Genomic DNA, 23,148 nt, shown 5'->3' with positions numbered 1-23,148 from the left:
GATATCCTTACTTTGTTTTTGTCTTATTTTATTTTAGACAATCTCGTTCTCCTGCAGCTCGTACTAGCAGCACAGGGTCATTGGGATCCGAATCAGCAGCTTTATCTGCACTTTCTTTGGATTCACTTGTTGCCCCTGATACTCCTATACAATTTGACATAATATCTCCGGTTAGTGAAGATCAGCCTGGTCAAGCAAAAACTTCAGGGCAGTCGGGCAGGTAGGAAATGTGAAAAGAAGTAAAAGAATCCTAAAGTTAATGCTGTTAACCTTTAACCTTAAAACATGTTTAGGCTGCAGCTCCAATGCATATGTTGAATTGCTCTGACTTTCTTGCCCAAAAATTTGCAGAGGTCAAGCAAACTTTTTTCTTTTTTTTCTTTTTTTTTTTTTTTTTTAATATATATATTGTTAAATACAATTGTAAAAATGTGCAATATTTAAATACAATAGATTCAAGGTGTAGCCTTCTACTTCTGCAGCAGCTTTTCTTGCTTTAACAGCTGATGCTTTTCTTTTTTTTTCTTTTTTTTTTTTTTTTTTTTTTTAAAAAAATCTTTTGGTTTCACAAAGTATTTTCCTTTCCTACTGCTTGCTCACCCAGCAGCTTGGGTATTTCCTCTTGGAAACTCAAGAGAAATTTGGTAGCCCTGCCTCCAGGTGATGATGGCATACGATGACACTCCTCTTAACCTGAAAGGTGAGTGAAAATGATCTAGGCTTCTAGAGTAATCTCGTATACAGAAAGTTCAAAGTGTCTTAAAGCTCTACCCAAAATACAAAAAACCTTTTCTCCTTTTTTTTTTTTTAATAATCTTCCCATTCAATAATAATAATAAAAAGCCTGTAAATGTGTATTGCATTTCTGAAACTATATATACAGAATTCAGATTTTAAGAAAACATATTTGCTGATTCAGCTGCTCTTAAGCTGAAAAAAATAAAAACTTTCAGTGACTTCAGTCACAATAATGTATATTGTATCCCTCTTCCTCCTAGAAAATTATTAAAATTTTCAGTTGTATCTCATAGATACATAGCAATTTAAATGATCTATATCCAGCTCTCTCTGTTCTGACAGTTTTTTTTTTTTTTTCTTTGCTACAGCAGGATAGTCATGGCTAACTAGACCCTTAAGTACATATTGATTAAAATAGACCTGAACTGTATTATAGGAAGTGGAAAGCTTAATGCTCAGCTAAATTAATGTCATCAATTATAATTCCACTCTAGAAAACCATTTTAATAGCAGATACAGAGTTGCACTCAGTATTTTCAATTAACCATGCACTATCGATAAAGAACTGCAGTGTTTGGTCCATATGGGTAACATGCTACTTTAGAAGTATTAACTATTTTTGAAAAGACTTTCTTTAGTTTCTGATACTGACACAATAAAAGATGCTAATAATATGATACCCCTTTTGCTATGTTTACACAGGTCAGCCTTTAATGGGAAGATTCTCTATTGAATCTGTGTTACATAAACATTGTTGCACTGCAATTTTGACTTTACAGTTCAGTCTAGACCAGTGTTATTCCTTTAAATTAGACATCCATTAATTAGGATTTCACTGATAAAAATGGCAGTCAATAAGATATGCAAATGAACAAGAGTCACATAGTTTTTTCTGATTTATGCTCTGAAATTTGCTTTTAGAACATTTAATGGAGATATAAACTCTCAGTATTTCTCCCCTATGAAACCTAATTTGAAGTTTTTCTGTTACCTCAGCAAGGGCTTTTTCAGCTGCTAGTTAGCCAAAGAAGAAGGTTTTCTTCTCTTTAGAAATTTGAACTGTTTTTTCATTCTCCATATTCTTTTCAGCATTGCTGTACTTCTTTTGAAAAATGTAGACTTGGAAGCCTAGAGTATTTTCACTTTGATTGCAACTGATAGAAATACTGTCTTTGAGAGCCAGAAATAGCCACATTTCTCTTGACCCCTCTAGGAGTAAAACCCCAATGATGTTTTCAGAAAGCTGCATCTGAAACAAAACCAGTGACTTACCTTCAATAAGTAATTCAACAACTTGAGACAGTGATAAGAGATGTGCTGCTTCTACTGAGTACTGAAAGGACTAGCTTTTGGCTGTACTTCCTGAAGCTGTTCAGTGAGACCTCATCCCCTAAAACTATGCCTTTTCAAACTTCAGTAAGGCTGTGATTCGTCATGCCTTACTTCATATATTAAAAAAAATAACATATAAGCCAAACTTTCTGTAACAGCAATAAGACAATAATATCTGGCATTGCTTCTATAATTTGAGCCTTTAAATGTATCTATTTGTCTTACCACCAATTTTATGATTTATCATGTGTTATTCCTCCAATTACAAGTCTTTGAAGTAATTATATGTTGTTTTTATTTGACACAGCATGAGACTAGATTATTCATTAGTGGTTCTTGTGATCTGACTCCTGGTTTAATATTTTCATTTTTTTAATAGACGCACAAATCCTTTTGGTGAATCTGGAGGCTCAAAATCTGAAACAGAAGGTAAAACAGAAATTTTACTTCAATGCAAAATGATACACTTAAATAATTTTTAAAAGAATTTGCAAATTAAATGTTTTATTTTCATCTGTAGCTTTTCTCTTAGCTTAACATCAGTTTTGGAAGTTGCATTAAAAATATATATAGTAGTCAAATTCAACTTGTGTAATAAGTCTGTTTTTAAAATAACTCATTGTGTTGCACATTTTGTATTTGTTAAACTAAGTGATAATATTTGGCTTGCTATTTAATAATCATACATATAATTCATAAATATGAACAATCCCTTTTCAAGTAACTTGAAGCTTAAAGTTTTCTTGACCTGTAATCTTTAGCTTCAGAAAAGGTATTTTTGAATAGGAGACCCAAAACAGAGTTAGCTCATTCAATACTTCTGTTTGTCTTAGATTCCATTCTTCATCAGTTATTTATTGTAAGATTTCTTGGCTCTATGGAGGTGAAATATGATGAAAGTCCGGATGTTGTTTATGAAACAATGCGTCAAATACTAGCAGCTCGGGCCATTCATAACATTTTCAGGATGACAGAATCTCATTTATTAGTCACTTGTGACTGTTTAAAGTAAGTGTGCTTCTTAACTTCAAATGATGCTTATTTACAGAATGATGATCTTTCACTTTAGTAAAATGTACTTTCTGATTTGTTTTTTAAAAACAAATTTTTAGGTTAATTGATCCACAGACACAAGTTACAAGACTACGAGTAAGTAACGTTACATTTTAACATAAATATCCAGCATTTTAGTTATTTTACTTTCTATATACAGTTACTAGATAATAGCAAAAAACACGGACAGTATGAGATTTCCAGGCAGTTTTCCACTGAAATTGAGACTAATGAAAACACCTTAAAATAGATAGAAAAATACTAGCAAATCAAGTTTAAGGGAAGTGATTTCAATGGATGAAACCAAATTTTCAAACAGTTTTTTTTTTTCTTCTTGATTTGATAGGGTAAGATTTTAAGAAAACAATGCGTATTATATTTTAATAATGTGTATGGTAAATACTTTTATAATTACTAGAAAGGTAGTAACATTGAAGTTGGAGCTGATTGCGTAAAGAAGTCCAAAAGGGTTTGCTTGGTGGTTTGGGGTTTTTTGAATGTATAATTGCATTGAGAGTGGAATTCTTCATCGGATATCAAATGTGGCCAGCTTAATTCTTCAGTAATAGCAGTCTTTTAGTATTCAAAACTGATTTTTTAATTTTTTCTAGCACTAAAGTTTATGGTCTGCTAGTTGTTTTTTTTTTTTTTTTTTTTTTTTTTTTTTTTTTTTTTTTTTTTAGACATTCAGTTTGTCAAGGTCTCTGAACTACTTTAACATCTCTAAAATGGAATTTTTAGCATGTGAGAACCTCTTGAGATTACAAGCAGTGCTTTCTTTATCTTTGTTGTATTATATTCAAAACTGTCTCACAGCTTTAAGCTTTTAAGATGAAATAAAACAACTGAATACCTGCACAGTATTCTAAATGTGTACGTTTAAGGTTTGGAAAAGCACTCTTATTCCCACAATTTTTATCAGCTGTAGTAGGGGCCTTTGGAATTTAAAAATTTCATGTTAAGTCTTAGAAATTTCAAATGCATTTTTTTTTAAGTACAACTTTTTTTTAGGTATGAGAATGCAAAATACTTTTATTGGAACAAGATAATGGCAATTTTCTTTTTTCTTCTGCTTCTTCCTGCTTATATAGTTCAGAAGAGGTGAACTAATTGCAGTAAAAGCTGTGGAGAACCTGGTCCCCTTACCTGGGACCAAATATTGAAAGCTTAGTCATGGATGGAATTTGTACAAATGATTTCTCTTAAATAATAATTTTTTAAAAAATTGTTCACACATAGAATGATGACTGAATCTTACTGCAACTGTGATCCCATTCTCTTACATGGTGTATGTTTTTAGGTATTTGTTATGAATAGTTTAATCTTTCCTTTATAGCTCACCATTTCTGTTTGTTAAATACATGTTTGATCATGTTTTAACTTTTTCTTTGCTGTAATTGTGCATTTATGATGTTGAAGTAGTCTGCAGTATATTGAAACTTCATACAGAAAGATGTTTGGAATTTTAATATCTCCATTTTGATCCTTTTTGGCAGTTTCCTTTGCCCAATGTAGTCTTGTATGCTACACACCAGGAGAATAAGCGCCTCTTTGGATTTGTGCTTAGAACTTCAGGAGGGAGAGTTGACAGCTGCCAGACTTCAGTCTGCTATATATTTGAATCAAATAATGAAGGGGAAAAGGTACTGATGATGGTCATAGTTGTGTCAGTGTTGAATCTGACATGGATTTCAAGATGCTAGATCCAATTCCAGCTGTCCCAGGGATATCTGTGGGAGAGCATTTTCTTCCTGTACTTAAACAAACAAACGAAAAACTGACCGAGTATCTGCAAAAGCTTTAATATGCTATCATTTGGTATATGGCTTAATATTAAAGACATTTTTATTAGATTTTTACAGATTGTTTCAAATTTGTTTTCTATTTAGATTTGTGACTCTGTTGGACTGGCAAAGCAGATTGCTTTTCATGCAGAACTGGTAAGAACCTTTTTGGGATCCTTGTGAATGGAAGGGAGAGAGTGTATTTAGTAAGTGTAATAGAATGTATTCTGCAAGATACTTACAGATGCAGTAACGCTATCATACAGTATTCTACCAGAATTGTACAGATTTTAAACACTAGATAAGCTCAACTGTCAAACAATATTCCAGAAAGAATACAGCTTGGTACCTTTAGCAAACATACCAGTCCTTTAAAAGAATAATAATCAAAACATTTTTTTAAGCAAATTCATACAGATTGGTAGCATATCAAAAGTCTCAGGCTGTTGTACTTATTTTATTCATGTTTTTGTCCTTTAGGATCGAAAAGCATCGGAGAAGCAAAAAGAAATAGATAGAGTAAAAGAGAAACAACAAAAAGAACTCAATAAACAAAAACAAATCGAAAAGGTACATTTCATTATTATTTCTTAATATTCTTTTTTTCTACTTACTTTCAGATTGTTTGTAGTTTTGTATTTCAAGGTACAGTATCATATTCTTCAACAAAATGCATAGAACACTGGAATTAAGTTATTACAAATATCTTTCTGTACCGATTTTGCTCAATTTTTGTACACTAGTTTTTTTAAAAAATGCTTTCAAAGAGATAAGCCACATACACTCTTTATAGAAGCACTTAAGAGCGGTGCTTGAAGCAATATGTACCATAGACCCCAAATATAAATGCTTCTGTCACATGAAGTGCCCCATATGTGACTGCAAGTGATTATTTGCTGTGTGGCACTTTGTTTGCTGGTGTTGTATAGTGAGGAAGGAGCTGCACAGAGCAGCTGCAGGCCAAGAGCTGCATTTATGGATTATAGGTACAGGTGTGTTGATGTGTATTAGCTCTTCTTTCTAACAGTGCCAGCTACTGAGGCTGAAATGTTTTAGTTTCTTATTGAATGTTTTAACCTCTCTACAGAAAGAAAAAAATGTTTATTGGAAGATATTTTACAAATTTTAATGATGATATCCTATTACTACTGTAGAAGACTTTAAAATGAGTATTATTTTTTCTGATTCCCTCCCCCCCCCAATCTTTCTCCTCAAATTAGGACTTGGAGGAACAAAGCCGACTGATAGCTGCTTCCAGCAGATCAAATCAGAGCAGTGCAGAAGGACAATTTGTAGTCCTTAGCAGTAGCCAGTCAGAAGAAAGTGATTTAGGAGAAGATGGAAAGAAGAAGAGGGAATCTGAAGCTTAAGGTTACCTGCTTAATGAAAACTGGAATCATGGATATATCTGGCCAAATGGCACAGTATCTACAAGAAGCGAAATGCAGGTGGAGGGTCTGTTATATTACATAAAAGATATCCCAATATGTAGACCCCATTATGCCTTGATTTTTCTTTCTTAATTATTTCCATTTTCTCTTCTGTATGCCAGATCAAGCATGGTGATGCTGCCATGTTTACTACAAAATTATGGCTTCTAAAGGCTTCTTTGCAATGTGGAAAAGTGAGGGTTTTTTCCTATTTACCTCGCTGTGCAATTCTTGCAAATCTTGAAGCAGAGGTTAACCTCTCATTGAACTTCAACAGTACACTGAAATTTGTTCTTTACACTGCAGTATGCAGAACACCTTGTTGGAAACAAAAGTGAATATTCAAATAAGATAGCACTAAGCTTTACCTAACCATTTTTGCAACTAACTAACTGTTCTTAGATTTAGAAAGAAAAATCTTTATTAATATCAATGAGATGTGCAGTAGTTCTAGACAGATTTTTTTTTATACTGCATTCTATGGTACTGCCTTGTGGTTTTTTTGGTGAATATAGTATTGGAAGACTTCTCCAAACAGGGCAAAAAAAAAAGTGCTTTGTCAAACCTATAAAAGAGCTGAAGAAATATAGTTGCATCTTTCTGCATGAGGAATGTATAAACCATTCCTTATCAAATGGCAAGAATAATGTACGTATTCTTGTAGCACAAGTGCCATGTTCTTGCTTTTCCCCAGTACTTGGTAATAAACTGTAAGCCTTTGAGTTCAGTTTTTGTAAAACATGCCTACAGTTGCAAGAACATCTTAAATGCCATCATTTGGATCTCCTGGATACTTAAATGCCTTGTCACCAGTTCACTACTCTTACTGAAAATGAATTGAGTCTCTTGAGGTCTTTTTATGGAAATGTATTTTGGAAAGAGACTTAAATAGCTCTTAAACTATGCTAATCCTATGTCCTAGAGTCAATCCTGTAAAGCATTTTTTAAAGCAGTATCTATTTACAGCTCTTAAGCCTGATCTCCATTCTCTATACCCTGTGTAGTATTTATTTTATATAGTACTAAATCTGCATTCACCTTTTGATTCAGAACAGGAAAATTGTTTAAAGTAAGAGAAATATTTATTTTTGCACTAATTACTATATATACTAAAATCCAATGGAACAGAAGACATGCCTCTAATAGTGGTATGAAAATAATAGGAAATGTAGAAAGAGAAGAATATACTTATAATCCCAGTTACTTATGTTATAACAAGTATGAGTGCTTTAGAGTCTGTTGAAAGATATTTCAGCATTTTTGGTGTTTACGAACAATTTTCAGAATATCTCCCATCACCAGTGCTGTTCCAGTCTTTCACAGCTGGGGTTTCTTGGTGCTGGTAATACAGTAAGTGAGGAATCTCAGTATATCTACCTGATATCTGCAGGTGGATAGAGGGGAGCATCTAGACTATCCTCATGCAAGGGAGTTATCTTGCATAAGCTAAAGAAAGCAGCCTCCTCCTCCACTGTATGCTGGAGAGGCAAATTTCTATGTAGAGATTAACTATATCTGGCTCCTGTCACAGGAGAGCAAGGGAGGTGTTACCTACCAGCCCAGTCTGCTGCAGGAATAACAGAATTTGCTGCTTTGGGCTGCAAGGACCTCCAGCTCCCTGCTGCTGCAGGAGGAGATTAGAACAGCGTTCTTGGCTGATGTTACCGGCAGTGCAGCATATGGAGAGCCTGAGCAGCCTTGGAAGCAGTCACAGTACTTCTGCCTTACAAGAGGTAGAAGGGGGGAGACTCAGCTACAAAAAAACTCCAAGTTTTCCTCCTGCATTAGTAGCTCCTACTCCAGTGTATTTTTCATCCCCAGAGAAGTCAGACAATTGCGGAAGTACCTGCTTTTGTCATTGCCTATCCAGGCCAGATGGTATTGGCTTGTGGCGAACCTTGGCCAGCACACTGTCATGTGGACCATGCAGTTTGTTTGTTATCTAAGTGGCGTTTTTATTTCATATGTAATTTTGCATTCTCATCTCTTGTTCTTAAGAGACTGTTTTTATTCTTGCCAACAAGAATGTAGAGAGAGGCAACAAATGCAAATGTTATTTTTCCTCTTCATGCCTGAATCTAGACTTACAAATAGTTGTATGGTAGCCAGATTTTTTCTCCAAGTTGGTCCAGCTTGTTTCTTCCTATTTGTTCTTTTTTTTTTTTCTTTTTTTTTGTACTTAGCAATATTGCTGTTTTCTATCAGATAATATGACAGCTTAGCTCAAGGTTGTTGGGTCTGTCTTCTTCCAGTACATGCTGTAAATGAAGCAACTTTGAAACAGCACAAGAAGAATGTAAAGTCATTGGTTTCCAGTTTCTAGAATTTAGTCACATAGTTGTCAAAGTAAGAGCAATTAATTTGTTAACCTGTTTGTTTAGCTGCAATATCCACACCTCCATGTGGGAGACAGCTAATAGATTAGCAGTGTCATCACAAAGCATTTCTGCTGTGTAGCCTGTTTTCTCTAAGTATTATTGTATCAGCCTTATTGAAAAATGTCATCTTTTCTTTAAATCTAATATTAATGTTTTAGATACTGATCTGCAAAGATAAGGAGGAAAAGCAGGGGGGAGAAAGGTGGCACCTGAACTTGCTGTGATGTGGGACTTCAGATATAATAATAGATGATTGGAATTATTTCATTTGCTTTGCTGGCTTTTCAGCTGTGCCATTAAATGTAGTTTTCTAAAACAAGACAGCACAGGAATAAACTGCACGTTATTTGTGTTAGATGACACTCTCCTAGCCATTAAAAAGCAAGGAAATGAATTAAGAAGATGGTTCTTAAGGGAAAGAAAATAGATTGAGATGGATGAATGAACTAGATTTTTTTGACTTGTTTAGGAGAGTGTCTGTGGTGCAAAATGAGCATAAATATTTAAAAGCATCCAGGAGAGTGATGAAGGCTGCAAGAGCAAATGGCAGGTCAGAAGAGATCAGGAAGTTAAAGTGGAACAGTGCAATGAGTTGGCAGTGGGGCTAGGACTCCTGAGGCTCTCCCTGAAGGGGGGGGAGCACTTGGCTTTATGGTCATAACTACCTCAAGGCAAAGAACATCTGAGCTTTTATTCCTGCCCTCCTCCCCAAAGTGAAAAATATTTGGTACTCTTTTTCTCATGAGGTTTGGAAATTCTCCATTGGAAATATTTTTTTTTTCCTTTTCTTGAAATATTTTTTTTTTAATTTAGTATTTTTTGAGAGTATAATTAACTTATTATATAAACATCTAATGGCCTCCTGGGAGCTACTGTGGTGGAATTTCCCCAGAGTGTTTTATTGTTGTAAGTAAATTACTAATTAGTGTCCTCTCCTATATTTTTTTTTTCTCCTTTTGGTTATTTCCTGCTGCTTTTTACTTCTAGACCAATCTACGAAGCCCTGCAGTTGAAGTTTAGTTTTGCCTCCTTCAGAATCTAACATAGTGATTATTTCAAAAACTTCTGAAAATGTTCTTTCAGGTACCCTGATTTTAAAATGACTTTGCATAGGTACTGAAACAGCAGTCTTGTTTAGGGCTAAATTTTTATGTTGCTAATGGCATCCTAATAGTTACTGCCACTTTTTTTTTCCTTAGATAAGAGCATATTAAGTTTGTGGCACTATGTAGATATACACACTATAGACCACAGCAAATTTTTACATCAGTTGTTGCAAGCTGCATTCATTCTCTATGAATGTAATAGTGTGAATATCAAAATTTATAGAGGGTGCTTATGGGTATGTATTTTATTTGCATTATAAATAATACCTATACTCTTCTATGGCCATGCATGCATTTTCTTTAAGTCTAACCTGGAGGAAAGTTAGAGTCGTACGCAAGTTAGTCCTCAGAACTGGTTACAACTGAGTGGTGTAAACTGATTGTGATTTGATGGCCTATTTCCTTAATCTTTTTAGCTTTGAAACTGTACCAACAAGATAAATATTTAACTATTAAATGGTAAATTATCAGTGAAGTAACGCCCCCCCTGCCAATGCAGTGAAATTTCATCATTATATGGATGTAAATCCAGGGCCATCCCTGAAAGAGCTGAAGCTCTTTATGAAGATAGACTTTATGGACATTGATATAAAGAGGCAAATTTGGATTTTGCGTATCGCTTAAGGTGCATTTTGAAGTACTCGCACAGAATTTAGGAGAGAAGCCAAGGGAAAAAGCGTTGTTGTTACTTATGTCTTGTATTATTTCAGAGATAACTCACACAGACAAAGCAAACTTGCCTCTGCTGTTTACTTAACACTTAGTGAACTCAGTAGAGAAGCACTGTCTAGTCTAACAACAACCGGTATTTTATACTCTTTCCTTTGCTCTATTTTACAGCATTTCTTGCAAGTCAATTAGTTTCCAAGGCTTTTCTCTCTAACCAAGCACAAAGTTGTTTTTTTTTTTTTTTTTCTCCTGCCACAGTGATATCCAGTTTAGTAAGACGAGAGTAAGTCAGTGTGCCATTGTGAATGCATTTGTATTCGTAATGAAGTTTATATTGCAAGCCAAGGATTTTGTACAATCTTTCAGGTGATTTTTTAATAATACAGTGGAGTGGTCACATACTTAAAACGTACTGGACTGGTCATGTTCTAATGAAGTATAAGTAATTTTTGCAATGTTTGAGACTTGCACATTTTTTTCCTTGAATAGCTGTATTTTAAAAACTTCAAGTGATATACTTACTTCAACATTAATAGTTGTGTTTTAAGCTTGGAAACATTAATAGTAAATATATTATGCCAGGGCTTCAGTCAGCATTTTGTAGGTTAAATAATAAAAACTTAAGTATAGTAACTTTCTGGATATTGATGAAAAAAACATCTGCTTTTTTCCTAATACTGATTTCCAAAGAGTACCATTATTGGCATTAGGATGTGTTCCTTTCCATTGAACTAAGTTTAAAATGCAGCTGAATCCCTCTGTTCCCAAAGTATATGTTAATTCTGTTAATTTTATTCTCAGAGGAAGTTATTGTACTTGAGAATGATAGTAACTTATTTTTGCAACAATCAAAGACTGAACATTAAGAGAAGAAAATCCTTACTACCTTAGCTGGCTGTTTTAATGCACATGTTATAGTCACATGACAATGTGTAGCACTCTGTAAAGAAGAGCTACAGTTACAGTAATGGTCAGAATCCATGTGTATAGAAAAGCTATACCAGCACAACCATTAACATGGGTACTGACACTATTTCACAGGCTTCATAGTTTTCTTTATTAGATGATAGGCATCATGTAAGAAGCAATGGATTATAGCTCCATAACAGTTAAATTTGCATTTTATAAGATTTGTAGATTTTTTTCCTGAGGGTAAAGAGACTTTTGAATTATGTAACTTCAGTGATACAGATGCATGTATAAATGAAAATCTATGCTTACTTGATAATGAAGGAATAAATACTATTAATGCCAAGTATGTTGATGAACAACTTTTTTTTTTAAGATATGGATTCTTCTGTAGTATTTAAATGAGTATTTTGTGCATCTATGTGCACTATGTAAGTATACAGATTACTAAGCAGTATGCATCTCAATTATCTACCTGGAAATTTTTCGTGCAAAATGACAATGTAATATCACCTTGTCAGATGAAAGTATCCATTGATGCCATTAGGAAGCTTTGTCACCTTGTCGTGCACAGAATCTAAGCATGATTGGAGTGTTTGGCCTCTCAGTTTCTGCAGAAATACTGCAACAGAAATTATTCCATGTAATGAATGTGACAATTTGAGTTGCATATCTATCTTTCTTCTCCCAAACATGACAACAAAATGTAACTACTGCCAGGTAAAGTGTTCCAAAAGGTTAAGCTGAAACTGAGGAGAACTTTCAAAAAACTGCAAATGTGTCTTTGGCTAGTACTGTATTGCTCTAAAATTGAATTTTCAATTTAGAATACAGAGGTGATGAGCCACGTCAATACCTGAGAAGGAAAAGCAGAACAAACATGTCTTTCAGACATGCTGCCTTCTTGTTGAAACATCAGTATATCACACTAGTTGCTGTTTTAAGCAAAAGGTTTCTGTGGCTGTTAATCCTATTTCAGTACTTAGATCCCCACTTTCTGCAGGGTGGAGGGGGCACATGATAAGACTTGGTCTTCCTTTATATAGAGGTACAGAGATATGGAGATAAAATCCCGAAAGAGAAAAGGAGCTGCATAAAAGTCTTACCCACTTCAACATTCCCTTCAAAATATAGAAATAATAATTAGGTGCAGTTGAGATTGTAGGTTCCTAAAAAGCTTTCCTGTCCATAGAGATCATATTCCTTGTATAGTATGTAGTCTTTCAAGCAGTTTGGCAGTGGGAGGAAGGTCATGAAGACGGGACAACGGAGATGCAACCGGCCCATGCATTCCCTTATCTTCAGACGGCAAAGATGTTTCAAAGAGCGAGGATTTGCTATAAGAAAAAAGGTGAGATTGAAGTTATTTATTCATTTTTTTGCAACTACTCCGCCAGCTTTTAGAAAACTTTGGTCCAGATTTTGCTGCATATTTGTTCTGTGAACAGACAGATTAAATCAATGTGACTGTTGTTGGACAAGAGGACCTGTCAGGATCTAGCCCTTACACCTCAGCTCATACACTTCTCAGTTATATTCGTAATTGTAGCCAGCTAAATCAAAAGATTTTATTTCTGTCAAGTTGCTTAAATGTATGCTAATGCAAGTTTAAAAAACAGAGCTTGGTGAAGGTACTTTAATGCCAAAAAATTGCCACTTGTTTTGTGTCAGTCTAAAGAAGCTAAAAAAGTAGAATTTTAACTTCCTACCTTTTGATATTTGTACAAACAAAGAATTAAATCTCAACTACAGTTAAAATGCTTAATTAGAAATAGTAATTTATTCTGTTTGTTAAAGATTTTTCCACCTGTGGCAGGGAAAAAGCTTTTCTCTTTTAATCATGAGTACATAAACTTTTTATATATTTCCCTTGAAAGGGCACATGTTGTCTACATTGTAATTAAATAGTCATCAAATGCTCTAAATTGTGCAATTACTGCTTATCAGAAATCTGAAAAAGACTTTGCTTTAAATGCTGCAAGGACTGGTTCATGTTTAAGCGGTATCTTATTGTCAAAGCATACCTTTCAGCCTAATAAGGGCTGAGAAAAAGAACAGTCTTAAATTTAAAAAATACGTATGTATATTGTTGCATCAACAGCAAAAAAGTCTCAGTTTCTCATTTCAGTTATCTAAACATCACATTACTTACTTAAAATTGAATTGATTTCTGGCCAGAGTTCCTGTTCTTTGAGAACTGCTTCTAGCTTCCAGCAGATATTAACATGATCAACGTAATCTAACATTATTCGCACTACTTTCCCAGACAGATGCTTCAGCCATGACAAGGTGATCACTTCACAGAACTGATAGAAACAAAACATTTAATAGAATAATAGTCAATATTCTCGTAAATGACTTATTCCTCTTCAGGACAAGAGCAGGTAAATTATTTCAGCAGAAAGCCAGAAAGAACTAGTGCCCTGTCAGTTAGGGGAGCTTTAGGTTGTCACACTTTGTTAAACCTCACTAGTAGAATATTGAGATCTAGTTATTTTGTACTATATATATATGTATATTAAAAAAACCCGAGTAATTAGCTGAGCGCTTCTTTTTAAGCATTTAGTCTTCCATCATAGAATTTGAAATCCCCACTCAGGAATTTTAAACAGCACCAGAGAAGACCTCTTTACAAGGTGTCCCAGCGTGCTGAGGGACAGCTGCCAGCCCTGTGTGTGCCACACACCATTACCTTCAGGTTAAGGAGAGTTTATTAGTTTCAAGTGGACTTTACAGTTCACAGGACAGTAACACTGACAGGTGCCTCTAGGAATCTGATCAATCCAAGTTTGTTAACTTCTGGTCAGCATTTGTCATGCCAGGTTCAGGGAGTCCTTGCAATGCACTTTCAGCATTAAGAAAATGATACAAGATGACCCAGCAAGCTAGCATGCAAGTACCTGCTTTCACAGTGTGGGTAAGACTGCCATGGACAGCCAATTTTGTAGTGTTTGCACATTGCTCACTATATTTTCACCATTGAAAAATATTAGTTATGATGATTTGCTATCATGAACCAGACCTTATGGTGACACCTGTTTAATTTTAAAGCTTTGACTATTCCTGTATTTATATTTAAACTGCCTCACAGTTTCAAAACTTCTTTTCCTGACAGAATACATTAACAAGTACTTTTCCTCTTAGTTTTAAGTATACTGCCAGTAAAACAACATATGAAGCATTCTGTTATACTTACCATTGTATCTTTGATAACAGTAGAAGTCCATCCATCAGTCACGTACTGGGAATGGGAGCTGTTTCCCCGAGGGCAATCAAAGCAGCGGTGTACATCATACCCATAATTCATCAGCATTCTTAACATGACTTCATCTTTCAGCGCATACTGTAGCGCTGATGGAAAATGTGTTGTATTCACTCTGCAGAAATAATTGACATTAGCCCCATGCCGGAGCAGTAGATTCATTAACTCATAGTTGCCCATTCTCAAGGCTATTTGGAGACAGTTGATGGGATCTTGGTTTGGCAGGGCTCCAGCATTCAACAGTAACTGTGTTGAACAGATATCTCCATTTGAAACAGCGAAGTACAATGCTGATTTCCTGTGATCATCATAGCCTTTGCGAACTCTTTGATCCAGCATAAAATTGGCATCAAACCCAGATTTGAGGAGAAACTCAAGGCACTGAGGATGTGCTCCAGCTGCAGCTGAATGAACTGGACTTATCCCACTTTCTTTAATGGCATCAAAATTAGTAACTGGAACTAAGTTCTTTAAGGCTCTGAAGAAGAAAAGAAGAAAATGGAGATTTTGAGAATCTTAAATATAGTGGTTCATTTAGATCAGTTGTTGAACTCTATATTGCTGGGGTTCAGAATTCATCATGACTGTCTTAATCTAATGACATGCTATACTTCTTTCTGCATTAATGTCAATTTTTAACAATTAAACAGATGGCCAGCAACAACTTCACACTTACTACACATTAAATATTTAAAATGCCTCCAATTATATTGTCATTCATCAACATTCCCATTCCTACCTGCAATCATCATTATTCTTACTGAGTATAGACTTTTCTTGAATGATGAGAACACTGTGCATTCGTGTAACCTTATGGGATTCTTAAGCGTGATGTAACTTTTCTAGTAGTGAAAGATTTGTTCCTGATTCTTTCTGATTTTAACATAAATGTCTTTCAGTGACTTTCCCATTGTTAAAATGGGGATAATCCTTACCCTCAAGCTTATTTGATGATTTAGTATGTCTACCTTCCTATGACAAAGTGTAGAGGAGCACATCCTGAAGAAAATAAGGATGTCCCAAGCACCTGAACATCAGGTCTGGGTAATAGTATTTCCCAATTTCTCACAAATAATTTTATAGGAATCAGCAGGGTCATCTTAAAACAAATTACAACTTGACTGATCCCTTGCATTCAGACCCAGAAAACTCCTCTTTCCGTGGTTAAAAAGAATTACTTCTACAAAACTACAACTTTGCTGCCTGCTTTGAGTAATGCAAAGTTAGCAAAATGAATACTTTTGTTGTCACTATTACTTAATTTTCAAATGAATTAACTCACAGAAAGTGTCCTCTATATGCAGCTCTATGAATTGGCAAATGGCCTGAGTGCTTTGGTACATTAGCATCAGCCCCATGTTCTAGTAAAAGGTTCAGTGAATCCGGATTTCCTCCTCCTGCTGCTTCAAATAATACAGAAGCACAATCCATTGCCTGTGAAAGAACATCAGCACCTGGAGAAAAACATGAAGCGTTTTCACAGGTGTCACTGTAAATAATATCTATCACCCCTCCAGTGACAAGGACTTGTGAATTCTATTTTTCACCAAATAAAACCAGTATGGGCACAAGCATGTGTGTTGGATCCTTGATATTACATGTGCTTATGTAATCCTGAGAATGAAAAGGTCCAAACTGCTTTGTGTACAATCACACAATAAGACTTAATGCTATAATAAGGCATGTGAGGGGTTTACTACTTATTCGTACAAGCAATTCTTTTGTCTTTTACATACATACGATGCACTTCTGTTCTTATTTAGTTATATTTGTTTGATCTTTGTAAAGATGAAATACATGAATAAATGTAAGAGGGATGATATTCATTCCATACAGGAATATGTGAAAGTTATGTACTAGAAGAGAAATAAATTTCTTTCTTAAAAAAAAAAAAAAAAATCTCTAAAGATTTGCAACAGGAAGATATGTCCTATCACCAGGAAAGAGAACTAGTATCGAAACAGTTCCTACATCCCAGTTGCAGCACTCCTGTGCCAACATATATACACATATTAATAGTTTAATGACTATTTGCTGTTTTGTTTGAATAGTACTGCAGTGTTTATTATACCTTAGCTACATCACAACAATCCTCTTGTTGCAGACAGCATTTCCTTTAGTAATGAATGTTATTTCTGCTGTATAGAGAAGGCATGTCTTACAATAATCAGTTCCATACACACAGCTTTTGAAAGATTAATAAAAATGTATGTATGTAAATAAAATAACTACTTCAGAGGTAATATGTTCTATAATATGAAATTTAGATACAAAGAGTTCTTTGGAGAAAAAAAGACATTCATCTATGCAATTTAGGAGTTAAACACTTCAAATAAATTACGATGCCAGCAATCATACAAAAAAAATGCAAACAAAAGATTCTGTAATGTATCAGATTTGCTTACAGTTTTGTAAAGCATACATTGGTGACTTAGTAGTCTTTGCTGTAAAAAAAAATCTCTAAAAATGTATTTTGTAATATCTATCAACATCTGAGAGACTGCACACTTACTTACTTAATATCATAGTCCTTACATTTCCTTTCAGTTCAGGAATGCAAAGTTTTACAGGTTGGTAAGCTAACACTTTTTGGCCTTTATAGCTAGAAAGAGTTCCCCCTTTTGTTTGTCCTGTTTTGGATTTAAACATTTCATTACTGAAACGTGGCTATACAATTTCTACTAGTATGAAGAACCACACTGAAGGATCTTCTAGAATGTGCACAATTCTAAAAGAACCTACTGAGCTGTAAAACATTCTGTGTAGAAGTCTCACCTTTTCGCAGTAAAAGCTCCATAATTTCTGTTTGTCCAGTCTGTGCAGCCAGTGCTAGAGGTGTGAGCCCATATCCACTGCGAGGATCAGGATCTGCTCCAGAACAAAGCAGAAGCTTCACCAGATCCTTTCTGCCTAGTCTGGCTGCCTCATGTAAAGCAGTCCTCTTGTGGACACACTGCAAATTCACTTTTGCACCAAAACTTATCAACAAGGAGGCAATCTCATATGAATCGTGTTTAATTGCTGTAAGAGAGTAAGTAAGTGAAGTATTAGCCAGGATGTTATTCAAGACTATTGTATGCACTCTTAACTTCTATTTTGTGGCAGTCCAGGAAAGCTCATGCTATTCCCTGAAGTGCTATTTATACATTGAGAAATGTTACACTACACTGAAGATTTTAACTTATCATCAAGTCTTGTTTCTGGCATAATATTAATTATACAAATTAATAATTTTATGGTAATCCCCCCCCCTTTTTGTTTTTCCTTTTTTCTTTTTTTTTCTTTTCTTTTTCTTTTTTTTTTCTTTTTTTTTCTCTCTCTGTAATCTGCTGCAGCTGATAAAAGTTCTTCTCCATCCTGGAAATCATATACAGGGCCTTGGAGTGGTCAGGAGCTGGCCTGCCCAGGGAGCTATATACAACCTTCATAAGCAGTTACTGTAATACAAAACAAAGCTTAAAATGATTTTGTCATGTGCTTTCTTATCTTAATAAGTGTAATCTATTAAGATAGTAAGAATTTTAGAAGAGTCAGTTGTACTGGCTGAAGAGATCTCCAGCAAATGTAATGAATAGGCAACATCCCCTTCTCCTTTTCAATCATCTCCCAGGCTGTGCAGGGTCTAGAACAGCCAGTGCCATTTACTGAGGCAGAATAGATAGAGAAGCCTCCTGTGACACAGCTGCTTCAAATAAGATTATAGTATGCTGTCAACTTGATGTTTCATTATCTGTAGCCTACATGGCTGCTTTATATATATGGCATACATCCCTTTCTGGGGGGGGGGGGTGCCATTTAGTGTAGTGTACTTTAAGACCACCTAGGATTTCTCTGCATTTTTGAAGCAGGTGACCCTGACGGGAAGGATGGGCTGGGGGTCCTACAGAAGGTTGCTTGGTTTTTTTCCCCCCTTCATTTTTTGATCCTTGTTTCGAAAAAGCCAGCTTTCCAATACTAAGACATTTTTTAGGTTCATTCAGGAAACAGGGCTCTTATGAAACTCCGATAATGAAAATCTATCTTCCTTCTATTGGATAGGATTGAGTAAGAATAATAGCATCACAGGTCAACTTGGGGGAAGCAAATGAAATGAACACAACCATTTTGAAAAGCACTTATCTTGGCACAATATTAAGAAGACTGGTTCTTTAAAGTGTTTAAATTAAAATGCATGTTTAAATTAAAACGGAATTCACTTTGAGTGATACTAGGTATGGGACTTTCTTCTTCCCTTTAAAAAACAGAAGTGAACTGAGAATCTGAGGGCCTGACTAGACTCTTCACTTATATTTGGATCAATTCCAGCAGTGCCTGACTGGGAGCAAACACTGTTTTATGCTTCCTGTAATGTAGATAAATTAGGCCGTTTACTACAACTTTTGAAAATCAAAACCAATCACCTCAGGTTTTAGAGAAGCAGGAACTGATGCAATGAAAAAAAAAAAAAAAAAACGCAAACTATGCAAGTAGACGAGCAGAGAATATGAAGGGCAGGCAGACCTGAAGAGTGACAGCCCAAAGAAGCAGGAGGATCTTACTATCAGGCACAACTGGGTAAATGATGCCAAAGAAAGCACAGGAAGATAGCCTAGCACTTCATGGTGAAAGTTATTTGATTATCTGAGACGAAGGATACATGTTCAACCTGAACCTCTTTGCAACTGGAAATCGAGTGTCAGTTGGTGCTCCTTGCTTTGGAACAAACCTAGGAAAGGCTTAAGAAAAGAAAAAAGAAAAGAAAAAAGAAAAGAAAAAAGAAAAGAAAAAAGAAAAGAAAAAAGAAAAGAAAAAAGAAAAGAAAAAAGAAAAGAAAAAAGAAAAGAAAAAAGAAAAGAAAAAAGAAAAGAAAAAAGAAAAGAAAAAAGAAAAGAAAAAAGAAAAGAAAAAAGAAAAGAAAAAAGAAAAGAAAAAAGAAAAGAAAAAAGAAAAGAAAAAAGAAAAGAAAAAAGAAAAAAGAAAAGAAAAGAATCTCCCCAAACTCTCCGTTTACCAAACTTGAATAGATCAATAAGGGCAATACTTTTTAATAAGTAACTCTAAGAATCTTGCGGTAACAGTCACTAACTTGGAATGTCAGCTCATTTAAAGCCCTATCATCTTCTGGGAAGAAAAACAGACAATGAGAGAGAGAGTCAGAATTTTTGTTTGTTTCCTAACAGTTTCTGCTTCTAAAATACTTTAGATTTTGAACAAGTCAAACGTGTCAAATTGAAACCTACAATGTCTTATTTTAAAATCTCATCTCATTTCCCCTCCTCCTCCAAGTAAGGTATTTATTTACCTGTAACTAAAGGAGAATCTCCTTCCTCATTCTTAACATTGGGATTGCAGCCATTGAGCAGGAGAAAGTGGACGTTATCTACAAAGCAATTTCTCACTGCTATGAAAAGAGGCGTTTCGCCTTTTAGAGTGGTCTGTTCCCATGTAATGGCATTGGAGGCTGGAATACAGAAAAGCAGAACACATTTGAAGCTGAATTATTCATCAGACCTGTAAAGCTTTTTGGTGGAAAAACAGAGGGACTCCCTACCTTTCAAAGTTATTTCTAGAATATTCTTATTTAGCTGTGCTGCAGCTTCATGCACAGGAAGCCAGCCTTGCTGATCTGCCTCTTCAAAAGCAGAACTGTGCTTCACCAGCTTCTTCAAGGCCTCCTCTTGGCCTGTCATATGTTGAGAAACACTCATCAAATTACTCATCACGAACAAAATTCAGGGCAACTGAAATATTTGAGTGCTATTTATCCCATCAATATAACTGATACATAACTGATATAACAACTTATCTTGCCAAAGCAATTTTTGATCAAAGGGTGGTTTTATGAATGCAACAATCAGTGATTTACATCGACCCCCAGAACATTCTGAATTACACACTGAAATTATTTATTTATAATTAACATGATTAAATAAATTTAAACTGCAACCCTCTCAAGAGAGCACCGCATGACAGTTTATATACTAAAACAACTGTCCTGTTGAATCTGTGGAAGAAGAATTAGGTTGCAAATGTAAAATGATGTTGATTTAAGTGGGTAACATGTATTTCATTATCCCTGCTTTTACTAAAAACCCTGCTGGAACTTTAATCAACACAAGTGATCAAGTCTTCAGTTTTACATCTCAGAGACAGTTAATAGACAAATTCTGCAAATGCTGCCCTACATTCAACTTCTGTAATTAAAGAAAAAATTATTGCTTGTTTAGTTGCTCAGCTCTAGATTCACTGAAAGAATTAAACACACATTCCCAACGTGGAATGCAGAACTCTGCATTAGACATGCTACCTGTATGGGGAGAATTACTCACTTGTTAGTGAGATCTAATTTGTCAGCAGGCTGAGAAGGAAGATGCCTAGAGCTATTAGGAAGTTGCCCCTGTTACTAGGGTTCCTCTGTCTGATATGCTTAGACCTCCTTGCAGGCCGAATTGCCTGACTTAAGGTACAAGAAAATATTTGTCCAACAATAAATAGCACCCCCAAAGGAGACAGCGAGACTAAGGCAGCACCACCACCGCTCAACTTTTATGCAAGTCTAATTAGTAGACGGCTTCCCCCAGAGCTGAAAGAACTGTGCTCCTGCTACAGCCTGGGACAGTGCTCAGCCACCAAACAGAACTTTTTCAGGACAAAGTTCAGGACTTTGTTCCGTTTGTCCCTCAAATTAAAGCTTTTTCAAAAAGAAAAGAGTTCAGGCCTTCTCAGTCAGTGGGAGGGCACAATAAGCAGCAAAATTTCATACGGCTAGAAAGCCCATTTCAGTAAAGGCCTGGGTTCTGCTCCTGGTTTTTTAACCCATTATTTCTGACAGAAGCCAGTCTGTCTTGCTAGGAGAAAGCTGTAACTATAGAGTAAGAGGACCGACCGCTCTCCGTATCTGCTGCTGAAGTTTTCCTTCATATAGATGAAAGGCCAGACATAAAAAAAATAATTAGCATTTAGGCACGTTCTCCTTAGGGCACTGAGCTAGAATCTGCTTTTCCAGAGGAGACCTGTGCTCTTGATTCTAGCTTCGCTAAATACCTCTGTGACTTCTTACTATGATGTATGTAAGAACTGAACTGAAGGTTTGCCACTGACAGATCACTGTCCTAACAACCGTCCTAGTGATTTTCATTTCTTAGTTTCTCTATGACTGAATATATTAAATTGATGCTTATACCACAGAAAAAGTGGAAGCATCAAGAGGACAGCAGACTAAAAGCATCCCATACAGAAATACACTGAAGTCTGGCATCTGAGGAATAGTTCTGGAACACTTTTCAGGAAAAGAAGGGATTTACATCTGGGTAACTCAAAGTGACAAATACAGCACTGATTGATTGGGAGCCTTACCATACTGCTGTTTATTGTATTATATATATATATAAAAAAAAATAAGAATATATATATATATATATTTAAATCATTTTACTATGTAATAAGCTAGCTTCTGTGTGTCCCATTTTTACTTGCCTAACTCTCCCCAGGACTATATAAAGAAATAGGCAGTAACTCAGGTGACGAGACATCTAAAATGCAGGCACTGCTCAACAGTGCGATACCTAGTGATTCCTAATGAGAATAGGCTTAATACAGTGCATTTATACTTAACTGTCCGAATAGCTGTAATTATCTTTCCACGTTCTTTGCTTGCAACAAATTGGAAACTGCATAAAACAGAACAAAAATAAAGTGCTATAATTAATAAGAGGTTCATGATTCAATTATTCCTTAGTTTAAATATTCAACAGTCTATAATACATGTTACACTTTCTTGTACAGCAATAAAATATACAATTGAGCAATACAAGACAAAGGAAAATGAGGCTCCTATATGCATACAGTAACATCACAAAAATGTCCAAAATAGAAGTAATAACTCATTACCTCTCATTCTCTGCTACATCCGCACTTGTTTCTTTTTTATGCATATCTTGTAAACTTTCTTGAATAGCATGCTGGGTAGGGATTTCATCACAGTCATCATCGAACATATATGTAGAATTATACATGGCAAATCAGCACAATTTGAATCACCTTTAGTGGGAAAACACCTCTTTTTTTTTTCCACAATGTTAAATCTTCTGGTTAAATCTGGAGTAATAGAAACAGCAACTGCTGTTTAAGTGTCAAGAGAAAGCAAGCATAGTTTAAAATAAATGGTTCACCATTTCTCCATCACAAGCCCTTCCTTCCCCCAGCACTGCTAAGACAGCTGTTCTTGATATTGGAGTTATTCTATTCCTATAACATGTGCTAACTTTTATCTCTATTCCACAGACTTAACATTTAGATTAACTGCTTTTTCCACAATTGTGTTCTAGATGTTTCCATAGTAGGAAAACAGATGTGCAGTCAAATTTTGGAGTGTTTTCTTAGTTTGTTCAACAGGTTCTGGTAGTGAAGGGCAGGTGAAGAACAGAGTTTTTTTAAAAACAACCCTTTCAACAAAGATATAATTAGGGCCACACTTTATAGTCAGGAGAGTATTGTAGATTTGTGCTA

The 23,148-nt window shown here is 35.2% G+C and overlaps 2 protein-coding genes across 2 annotated transcripts in view; one reads left to right on the top strand and one right to left on the bottom strand.

The window, feature by feature from the left end:
* The window catches only part of APPL1 (adaptor protein, phosphotyrosine interacting with PH domain and leucine zipper 1), a 34,754-nt gene extending 23,009 nt beyond the window's left edge, over positions 1–11,745 (top strand). The window contains exons 15-22 of the mRNA XM_062585170.1: positions 38–220; positions 2,450–2,499; positions 2,904–3,078; positions 3,183–3,219; positions 4,620–4,766; positions 5,013–5,063; positions 5,388–5,477; positions 6,128–11,745. Coding sequence (XP_062441154.1) covers positions 38–220; positions 2,450–2,499; positions 2,904–3,078; positions 3,183–3,219; positions 4,620–4,766; positions 5,013–5,063; positions 5,388–5,477; positions 6,128–6,277 — 883 coding nt within the window. The 3' untranslated portion in view covers positions 6,278–11,745. The remainder of the gene's footprint in view (positions 1–37; positions 221–2,449; positions 2,500–2,903; positions 3,079–3,182; positions 3,220–4,619; positions 4,767–5,012; positions 5,064–5,387; positions 5,478–6,127) is intronic.
* A 797-nt stretch (positions 11,746–12,542) lies between these two features.
* ASB14 (ankyrin repeat and SOCS box containing 14) lies at positions 12,543–22,655 on the bottom strand. The gene is made up of 10 exons (XM_062585171.1): positions 22,531–22,655; positions 22,256–22,310; position 20,734; positions 20,192–20,323; positions 19,943–20,101; positions 17,437–17,682; positions 15,944–16,115; positions 14,596–15,139; positions 13,552–13,705; positions 12,543–12,736 (listed from the first exon to the last, which is right to left on the bottom strand). Exons 1-10 carry the CDS (start codon positions 22,653–22,655, stop codon positions 12,543–12,545), a joined length of 1,782 nt encoding a protein of 593 aa, XP_062441155.1.
* Between the last annotated feature and the right edge of the window lie 493 nt (positions 22,656–23,148).

This window comes from Rhea pennata, chromosome 12, assembly GCF_028389875.1.
Source record: "Rhea pennata isolate bPtePen1 chromosome 12, bPtePen1.pri, whole genome shotgun sequence".
In the NCBI taxonomy this organism is placed as follows: Eukaryota; Metazoa; Chordata; class Aves; order Rheiformes; family Rheidae; genus Rhea; species Rhea pennata.
Note: the sequence above shows the minus strand (reverse complement) of the source record. Positions and strands in the feature narration are given on the sequence as shown.

Coding starts and splice junctions, on each gene's coding strand:
- ASB14 (XM_062585171.1), bottom strand. CDS start 22,655: ATGTATAATTCTACATATATGTTCGATGATGACTGTGATGAAATCCCT. Junction 15,140..15,943: donor GCATATAGAGGACACTTTCT/GTGAGTTAATTC, acceptor TTTCTTCTTCAG/AGCCTTAAAGAACTTAGTTC. Junction 13,706..14,595: donor CTGTTATCAAAGATACAATG/GTAAGTATAACA, acceptor TGTTTCTATCAG/TTCTGTGAAGTGATCACCTT.